The sequence below is a fragment of the Monopterus albus genome, unplaced genomic scaffold (genome assembly GCF_001952655.1).
Source record: "Monopterus albus unplaced genomic scaffold, M_albus_1.0 scaffold334.1, whole genome shotgun sequence".
Lineage (NCBI taxonomy): Eukaryota > Metazoa > Chordata > Actinopteri > Synbranchiformes > Synbranchidae > Monopterus > Monopterus albus.
This window is the reverse complement of record NW_018128214.1, coordinates 464,546-474,532: the sequence shown is the minus strand read 5'-3', so window position 1 is coordinate 474,532 and position 9,987 is coordinate 464,546. Positions and strand designations below refer to the sequence as shown.

At 44.0% G+C, this 9,987-nt stretch overlaps 2 protein-coding genes across 3 annotated transcripts in view; both read left to right on the top strand.

Moving 5' to 3' along the window:
- The window catches only part of asap2b (ArfGAP with SH3 domain, ankyrin repeat and PH domain 2b), a 23,975-nt gene extending 21,936 nt beyond the window's left edge, over positions 1 to 2,039 (top strand). The window contains exons 26-28 of one of the 2 annotated variants that reach the window (XM_020624666.1): positions 304 to 365; positions 726 to 842; positions 1,159 to 2,039. In XM_020624666.1, the coding sequence (XP_020480322.1) occupies positions 304 to 365; positions 726 to 842; positions 1,159 to 1,233 (254 nt within the window). In that variant the 3' untranslated portion in view covers positions 1,234 to 2,039. Of the gene's footprint in view, positions 1 to 303; positions 366 to 722; positions 843 to 1,158 lie in introns of both variants that reach the window. The other variant, XM_020624665.1, reaches the window with a different exon arrangement.
- A 548-nt stretch (positions 2,040 to 2,587) lies between these two features.
- On the top strand, positions 2,588 to 9,698 carry cpsf3 (cleavage and polyadenylation specific factor 3). Its single transcript, XM_020624683.1, has 18 exons — positions 2,588 to 2,797; positions 3,364 to 3,427; positions 3,541 to 3,638; positions 3,890 to 4,018; positions 4,408 to 4,585; positions 4,804 to 4,893; positions 5,026 to 5,176; positions 5,491 to 5,666; positions 5,754 to 5,912; positions 6,207 to 6,353; positions 6,453 to 6,605; positions 6,721 to 6,829; positions 7,506 to 7,604; positions 7,772 to 7,866; positions 8,232 to 8,319; positions 8,422 to 8,488; positions 8,976 to 9,072; positions 9,315 to 9,698. Exons 1-18 carry the CDS (start codon positions 2,727 to 2,729, stop codon positions 9,402 to 9,404), a joined length of 2,061 nt encoding a protein of 686 aa, XP_020480339.1. The 5' UTR covers positions 2,588 to 2,726; the 3' UTR covers positions 9,405 to 9,698.
- The last annotated feature ends 289 nt before the right edge of the window (positions 9,699 to 9,987 follow it).

The following is a 9,987-nucleotide window of genomic DNA, read 5'->3' as shown; positions in this document are numbered from 1 at the left end:
AAGTCCATTTGATGGCTGCTGATACTGTGAACACTAGTAAAGCAGGAGCTCCCTCAGACATCACAGTTTGTTTAACTTTCTGGCCAGTAGCCAGTGTGACCTGCCTGCTGCACACAGCAGTAGCTAGCCACAGTAACACAGTGTTAGCTGGATTAGTAACTGTAATGCTTTTACTGTTTTGGAAACTGCAATCCCTTATATAGGACTTGGTACTGAAAAAGTATTTGTTATTACTAAGGTGTTACTGCTCAAGTTTGTCGTGTTTTGCTGTTCACACACAGATAATCCTTTCTTCTCCTGTAGGTCAGGTCAGATCGGCCCAGACTCCGGGTCCTCCACTACCCAAACCCAGGAGCACCGTTTCTGTAAGTCCAGCAGCACAGGTCAAAGGTTGACACTGAGGAAGACAGCAGTTCAACAAAGACTGCTGCTGTTTGTTACTGAAGCTCAGCACATACAGTGAATTTGGCTTGTGATGACTAAACAATTCGTAAACAAAAGCCATGAAGCAGTTCTTATTATAATGATGTGAAACTGGGAGTTCACCTCAGACACCAACACAGTCCAGCAGCAGCTTGGCCCTGCAGTCCCTGCACAGTGCTGTGTCCACATCATTACACGTTCATTCATTCATTCGTTTACGGTTTGGTTTTGGTCCTTAAACCAACCTAACTTGAGTCTCACTGCATGTGCACTATATATGAATATAACTATGTGTGCAGAAGCAGAGGCCTCAGAGGGTGAAGGCCATCTATAACTGTTTAGCTGATCACCCCGATGAGCTGACGTTCACCGAGGGGGAGGTGATCGTGGTGGAGGGGGAGGAGGACAGCGAGTGGTGGGTGAGTGAGACAGCGCATTGATATACCTGCCAGTTTTAGGTGTTTCCACTACTGTTACATGAAGATGTAGCACATCTGAATGCATCCAGTCAGCTCAGCTTCATGCAGACAAAATCACACATCTGTTTTTAGGGTTTTACAGTCTGCATGCTTTCTGTAAGTGTGTCACAATAAAAGCCTTCCAGAATAGACAACCACTGTCAAACTTTAAGAAAACAGGGAAATTGTATTAAAATATCTTCACATGCAAAACAGGACAAAGCCATTTGAGTAAAATCTCCTAAGTGTTCAGTTTGTGAGCGTCTCTCTGTTTCAGGTCGGTCACATCGAAGCAGAGCCGACCAGACGGGGAGTGTTTCCTGTCACTTTCGTTCACTTCATCACAGAGTAACATCAGGTGTGAATGGAGACGAGTCACATGTTCATAACTGTTCAGCTCCTGTTGTCTAACAGCATGGCTCAGTCTGACTGGAGACAACAGGCCCAGGACTGGAGCATCGACCGCAGAGTGTGAATGAACTGAAAACAACGAAGCCCCTTGTTGTTCCACCTGACAGCTTCAATCTAACTTTGCCTCTCAGATCAAGTACATTGAAGACATCTGAGCAGCACCTATGTGACCCTGCTCTGTAGCTTTGTCTTTACAAACCTTTAAATTCTAGTGGAGAGCTCAAGGTTTCCAAAGAGCCCAGATTTGTCAGACTGAAGCTTATGAGTGTCTGAAATGCCTTAAAATTTGGATATTTCACTTCATAGCTTCAGTTAAAAGCTGCAATAACCTGCTGTATAGAATATGTATGTACGTCTGCATCATATGGCCAACCATCTCAGTGTTAGACCTCTGATGCTCTGGTGTTTGATTGGAACATGTCCACATACTTTTGTTGCCATAGAGGACATGATATTGTTAGAGACAGTGATACAATGTGCTAGTGGTATCAAACCTGTGATGTTACAGCTCAGAAATCTAATCTGCTTTCTGTTTATGGATGTTTTCTCAGCAAACGTCTGATTCCAGTTTTTCTGTTTTACGGGAAACAGAAACTTATTAGAAATGATTTTATATTACTTTAACATGTTAGCTGAAGGGAAACTGTCACTGATTGTTTATATGAGAGCTTTAACTGGAGGATGAAATATGATTTTACTGTATTCTCATGTTCTTGTAACACAGTATCAATAAAAACATGAAACTACTCCCTCAACACTGTTAATGTGTTTTTTAATGAACTGTAATGAACACACACTATATGTGCATTTTCCCCTTGCATTCAAACTCATTTTACACTCACCATAATACAGGCTTTACTTCTGGTGACTTTTCTTACCTTTCTGTTGTTCTTGCTATTCTTTCTCTGTTTTTTTTTTTAATTTAATCGCTTTCCCCTTTACTTTCATTTCCTTCTGCCTTATTTTTTTATTTTTTCCTTTTCCGATATGCTGAAGAAACGGCATTTTTCCTCAGGGAATCAGTTTCATTTGGTCTTGCATCACATCACATCATCTCACATTAATAAAATAAATTTTAGTAAAGAGATACAATATAATGTGCTAAGAGAAAAAAACTTGTGAAAAAGTCCCATTAGGAAAATTTTGCTTTTATTTGAACCAGTAATTTCCAAAAAAAAACACCAAATACCTTGTGCAGTCTTTTAACATTAAAGTACTGATAGAAGAATATCAGACACAACTTATTTCATCTTGGTACAGAGAAGAAAGAATGAAGCCTGAAAGGCGGAACCAAGTTACAGGTAGTATACGGAGATATTTTAGGAGGGACCGGAAGTGACGCATATCAAAACTTGTGGCTGCCCGCGTATTAGCTGAAGTAGTAATTAATGAATTCGTGTTTTCGAAGTATTCGTCAGTTATATCAAAGTGAACATGACAGCTAAACGTAAATCTGACACAACGGTTCCTGCGGAGGAAAGTGACCAATTGCTCATCCGCCCGCTGTGAGTCTGACTTTAACCGGCTAACGTTAGCCTTCGGCTAAACTCTATTCAGACATGTACTCATTTAGAAGTTACGTTCTGCCATCAAAGAATAAGACATTATTGATAAGATTGGTGTTTTTAGTCTTTTAACAAATCCTTAGAGTCAACTCTTCAATTCGGCATCGACCAAATGTAACCAAACTAAACTGAGAATGTTTTTTAATGTTTAAAACTATGTAGCTTCCACCAGCTTAACGTTACACTTTATGATTAGTTGAAGTAAAGTTATTGTAATTATCTAAATTCAAAGCTAATAATGTGTTTGAATAGTGAAATGTTATAACTCATATTTGCCATGTCGTTGCTCTGGCTAATGCACAGTTTTACAGATAAGTAATTTTAAAACAGTTTGGTTTGTCGTTCTTCTTCCGGGGCTGACAGACCATATATAAATACAATGTGGAGCCTTCTTCTTGCTGATTTTAGTTAGTTAATGGGAAGAGTTTGAGCTTTAACACTGAAATCTAGCACATGTGGATGTTTGCTGGACATGAAGGTGATGTTATCACTGTGTGTTTGTGTAGAGGAGCAGGACAGGAAGTGGGACGATCCTGCATCATCCTGGAGTTCAAGGGACGAAAAATCATGGTAACACTGTCTTTGTTTTGTTTCTTACTTTAGTGGTAGGTTTTAAGTTCTGTGTGCAGACTCACCTCAGTGTACTGACACACCAGCGTGCGTTGATGTGTGTTCTGCTTTAGCTGGACTGTGGGATCCATCCTGGTCTGGAGGGAATGGACGCTCTGCCCTACATTGACCTGATCGATCCGGCTGAGATCGACCTGCTGCTCATCAGCCAGTGAGTTCAAAAAACCCGACAACACAACTGATCCATTGACACACTGTCAGGTTTCTATTTTACAATTTTTATCTTTTTGGTTATTGTGCTGTTTAACTGCAGAGCCTGATTTTTCAGGTCTTTAAATTATTGAGTTAAAAAAAATAAACTAAAAAGCAACAAAATAGATCTCTGAAGACCACAACCAGCATGGGTGGGTACAAACAAATGCAAAGAACAAATACTTACCTCCTCATGTCGGCCTCCCTCAGCTTCCACCTGGACCACTGTGGAGCTTTGCCCTGGTTCCTGCAGAAGACCAGCTTTAAAGGACGAACCTTCATGACTCACGCCACTAAGGCCATCTACCGCTGGCTGCTGTCCGACTACGTCAAAGTCAGGTAGGGCAACGACAGAATCATTTTTATCTCGTTTCTTTTTCTTAACTGATGGTATTTGAATTATTTTTCAGTTTATAACTGTGTTTTCAAGATGCTCTATAAATACAGTTACTACATCACAGTCAGGCAGAACTGCATGAGCCCCGTGTAACATTGTAGTTGTGAAAACATTCGAATTAAATACGTACTGTATATAACAAAAAGCAGATCATTAGAAACAAAATAGAAGCAGATAGCGGTAACTAAGTAACATGGGAACACTACAGTGGACGGATGTGGTTTGTGTTCATCAGACTTGAATTTGAATGATGATGTAAAATAATTTAGAGCTGCAGCTAAGCTTTGTCTGTAAGCATTTTAACGTGGCTGATCTGCGTTGCTCTTTGCAGCAACATCTCCGCTGATGACATGCTGTACACAGAGACTGACCTGGAGGACAGCATGGAAAAGATCGAGACCATCAACTTCCACGAGGTGAAGGAAGTGGCCGGCATCAAGTTCTGGTGTTATCATGCCGGACACGTCCTCGGAGCCGCCATGTTTATGATCGAGATCGCCGGTGTCAAGGTAACACCAACCAGTCACATGACTCACATTGACTGATACAGGTGGACACAGTCACATGGTTAATCCCCATGAGAGTCCAAAATCACTCATCACTCACACTTTTACTCTGAAATATCATTTGGTAACAGATTCATTCCTGGATCAGTTTTATATTTTGCACATCGTCTGTCCCTGCAGCGTCACCTGCGCTAATCCTGTGTGTGTTTGTGTGTCTATAGCTGCTCTACACAGGAGATTTCTCCCGTCAGGAGGACAGACATCTGATGGCAGCTGAGATCCCCAGTGTCAAACCAGACATCCTCATCACTGTGAGTGTAGCTGCAGGGATTCACTGTCGTCAACTCTAAAATCAGTTATTTTAAACCTTATTTAAACACTGAGCAGGCGGATAAGTGTTTCAATCTAAATTCAACACCTCTGTGTGTGTGTGTGTGTGTCAGGAGTCGACCTACGGGACTCACATCCATGAGAAACGCGAGGAGAGGGAGGCTCGTTTCTGTAACACCGTACACGACATCGTCAACAGGGAGGGTCGGTGTCTGATCCCCGTGTTCGCTCTGGGACGAGCCCAGGAGCTACTGCTCATCCTCGGTGAGACGGCGAGACACGTTTCTAGTGTCATAGCCAGATAAAATTCAGATGTGTGTGTTCACTATGTTTTACACGTACATGCCCCTCTGTTGGTCCCATTACAAATCTGATTAGAGTTCATTTTTATTTTCTACATGGAAATCAGAGTTGGCTCTTGAGTCCAGAGGAGGTGGTGATGCACCTGAATCTGTTTGGTAACTGACAAAAACAGAAGGCGAACCTCAGTTTAGTTACGGCATTAACAGTGTAGTTAGACCTTTCATTTTACAAATTCAGAATGCAGTAGTGTGTGTGTGTGTGTGTGTTTGAACCAGACGAGTACTGGCAGAACCACCCGGAGCTCCACGACATCCCCATCTACTACGCCTCGTCTCTGGCCCGGAAGTGCATGGCCGTCTACCAGACCTACATCAACGCCATGAATGACAAGATCCGCAAGGCCATCAACATCAACAACCCCTTCGTCTTCAAACACATCAGCAACCTCAAGGTCAGCGGGCGTCTCTGGAAAGTCGCAGGCATGTTGTTGTTTATCCTGCAGCCTTGTTTCATGTCCCTGCATGTGTCTGTGTGTCAGAGCATGGACCACTTCGATGACATCGGCCCCAGCGTGGTGATGGCGTCTCCTGGTATGATGCAGAGTGGTTTGTCCAGAGAACTGTTTGAGAGCTGGTGCACCGACAAGAGGAACGGGGTCATCATCGCAGGGTACTGTGTAGAGGGAACGCTCGCCAAGGTGAGTCCAGCCCAGAGCAACCAGGGGTTAAGGTTAAAGGTCGGCGATTCTGTGTGCGTGTGTTATTTTGCACAGACCCCGTCCAGAGACTCAGAATAACAGTGACTGTGGTGTCCTCCCCCTAATGTGTGAGTCCAGATCCTGGTTCAGCTTATCGGTCTGTGCCGTTGACCTCCACTGTTGTCCAGAAACAATTAGACACACCCCAATGGGCCACACCAAGGACCTTCTCAGGGACTGTGGGTGGTGCTCGGACATACAGTGGGACAATTTACACGTGTGTGTGTGTTTCAGCACATCATGACTGAGCCTGATGAGATCACCACCATGTCAGGTCAGAAGCTTCCCCTGAAGATGTCCGTGGACTACATCTCCTTCTCTGCTCACACAGACTACCAGCAGACCAGCGAGTTCATCCGGGCACTCAAACCTCCTCACGTGGTAGTGACACGTCAGCACGCTAACATGGTACCTGCTACATGTGAACATCAGCGCTAAGCTCCATGAAGCTCAGCATTGTGTTTGTTTTGGTGTGTGCAGATTCTGGTCCACGGCGAGCAGAATGAGATGGCCCGTCTGAAGGCGGCTCTGATCCGCGAGTATGAAGACAATGACGAGGTTCACATCGAAGTCCACAACCCGCGAAACACAGAGGCCGTCACGCTCAACTTTAGAGGAGAGAAGCTGGCAAAGGTTCATCACAGCATCCTGAGGCTCTGTGACAGATGGTTTCTCTGTGACCAGCTGTGCTAGCAGCTGGTTGTTCTACAGCTGTACAGCTGTTAACTCTCAACATGCTCTGCTGCAGGTGATGGGCTGTCTGGCTGACAGGAAGTGCATTCAGGGTCAAAGGGTCTCTGGGATCCTTGTCAAAAGAAACTTCAACTACCACATCCTGACGCCCTCGGACCTCTCCAGTCAGTAACCGTGTGTGTGTGTGTGTGTGTGTGTGTGTGTGTGTGTGTGTGTGTGCGTGTGTGTGTGTGTTCATGTTGTCGCATCAAGTTTGTTTGAGCAGGATGTAGATTCTTGACCGGAGCCAAAGCAGTTAGAGAAATTGGACAGTAACAGTTCAGAATAAGTCATTTTTCAAGCAGCAGAGTCGGATGTTCTCGAGTTCCACATTCTGTGTTTGTCGGTTTCTGTAACAGGAAACTGATTAGTTGTAATTTCTAGACTTTTGCACACATCACCTTTGATATATAATGGTCATGTTTCACTATTAGCTGACATTTTATAGACAAAATCATTTGTTGGAATGATAAAAAAATAGACTAAGTAAAAATAAAGGAGTAAACATCACAGCCATAAGTTGGGACAAAGTTGTAAGGTCTGTTTACTAAGTTCAGAGACTTTGAATCGTCTCAGTGTGGGTTTAGTCTACAGATCTCATTATCATCGGTTTTCTGAAGGGTTTTGTGTGACAGTATAACGATGACAAAAGGTTTGAGGTCACACAAACCATGTTTTGAGCTCTACTCAGTCTCTAAGTCGACATTTGAGAGGGCACGCATGCAGATTTGAAAGAGCAGAATTCGATTTGTGTCAAATACTGGAAATACTGGACTGACTAGTCATCCTCTCTTTGCCCAGACTACACAGACCTGTGCATGAGCACTGTGACACAGACCCAGGCCATCCCGTATACCGGGCCCATCTCTCTGCTGGTCAGCCAGCTACGAAGCCTCGCAGGTGGGTCGACTGCACAAACCTCGCCTGCACTCTCACTCTTTAATCTGTGTCTTCAGGATAAATGGAAGCTTCCCGTTCAGCCGTGAACTTTGAAATCATGTCTGTGAACCTTCATCTTTGACGGGGATGTAGCTTTTGTGTGTGTAATCTGCTGTTTGTGTTTTCAGGAGATGTGGAGCAGGTGGAGGGGGCAGAGAAAATCACTGTGAAGGTCTTTAAAAGCATCACTCTGGTCCACGAAGCCGGCATGGTGCTGCTGGAGGTACTTGTTCTAACTTCTCCATGAGTTTATGGTACAAAAACAGCCTGTTGGCAAAGAATTATCAGGCTTAAAATGTCAAGTATTTGGACAGCGTTTGGTTGGAGACTGTGTGAGCACATGAACGCTAATCATTCCCCATATAAAGTTATAGCTACACAGACAGCTGTTAGGCCTTTAGATCCTCCAGGACAATAAGGGTGATACTTTTAGGGCCTAGAAAAGAGAAAAACATTATGACTGAGGAAATTAGAGCAACAGGGCACATAAAAACAAATTAATGTCGAAATGCAAATTTATAAAAATGAGTTTTTAGTAGTTTTAATCATCAGTGACAGTGAACCTCAGAATTTATGTTCTTGTCTCAGTGGATCGCCAACCCGCTCAACGACATGTATGCTGACGCCATCACTACGGTGGTCCTGGAGGTCCAATCCAACCCCAATGCCCAGAAGTGTCAGTAAACGCAACACAAACAGCTGCTGTGGGGTTTTACTTCCATGGCTCTGATCGACAGAAACTAACCTGTCATGATTCATGTTTGTTTGCCTGTTTCAGTTCTTGAAGGCAGGAGGGAAACCTTCGACATGGAGGTGTTTGTTGAGAGGCTGACGCTCATGCTGCAGTGAGTACAGTAACACACACACACACACACACCTGGGGGATGTTTGTTTTCCTCTGCCTGCAGTGCCGGTCGGGTGGAGTCACTACGCACACAGCACAGGTTCAGCTGACACAAAAATTTGTTCAGGCTTCCTGAAACCCCACCCACCTGGCACTCCTCACATTGTAAAACAAACACACCCCGGCAAGAGCGAATTAAAACAGCGGGAAAATGATTCAGATCTTTACAGAATATTAAAGATCTGTTACTACTTTTTTTCAACACTTATAATGTGGTTGTTTATTAAATTATTCCCAGATATTTCAAAAATGATCTTTGCACGTGGTTCTTAAGACGCTGCTGTAAAAACTTAATTTGGCTGCCACCTTGTTTTCTATGAGATGTGAAGGCAATGAAATGACAGTGATTTTCAAAATAAGAGCTTAGCGGTGTGGAGTCTTCAGCCTGTGGTAGAAACAACTGAACAATGTGCTATTTTCTGTTGCAGCGACATGTTCGGGGACAGCTGTGTAAATTTCAGAGACGACAAAAACCTGAGTGTGACAGTGGACGGAGTCGCTGCGTTCATCGACCCAGAGACCAGAGTGAGTACAACAACCTGATCAGTACGGTGGCCTCTTTAGGACATGCTAACAGTTAGCATGTTAGCCTCTGTGCTGGATGTTAAAGGGTGTTTCTGTCATCAAGTCCTGTGTGCAGAGTACTTGTTACCAGGAGCGTATCCAGGATAATTCACTGTGGACACCGCAGCAGCTCATTGTGTTGAGTAAATGACGTATTGCCCCTTACCCGGGGTCTGATCTCTGACCTCCATCTGTTCTTCCAGTCTGTGGCCTGTGCAGAGGACGAGTCTCTGCGGGAGATGGTGGAGGTCGCAGTCCATCGGCTCTACGACGCCCTCAGCCCCACCTTCTGATTGACCTCTCCAGCTTTGTGATGTCACCAGCTGGGGAGGGGGCACCTGTCAGTCACGCCTGACGACAGCCATGTGCTGTGACCGTGTCCACAGAGAGCTGATGATGAACTGTTTTCTCTTTGCTTTTCTGATTTGTCCAGTATAACCAGTTTATAAACATGTAAGGTTTATTACGTGTTACTGGTGGTAAATGTGTTGGTGCCCTCTGTAACAAAGAACGAGCTCTTTGTTGGACACGTGGTTCCAAAGGAATCGAGCACAGGTTTCAGCTTCTTCTACTTGAACTGTTATGAGCAGAGTAAACATTTGGCCAGTGAGTTGTTGTTTTGTAGTGGCTTTCTGAGTGAGGGTCAGTTAAAGGTGGATTATTTTGGGAACACACTGGTGTTTCTGTGGAGACCTGACAAACAAAACCAACAAATCATCTGCTGCTCTTAAAAAGCACTGATTCATGTTTCCTCAGGAAAAAAGTCTTTCATTTCATTCTCCGAGCTGTGAAATGTGTTTCGACCTGCTGCTTTAGTTCTGAAATATTTGGTTTTTTTAATGTGGCAGTAAACAGTTCGGTCGTTCCACATATCTG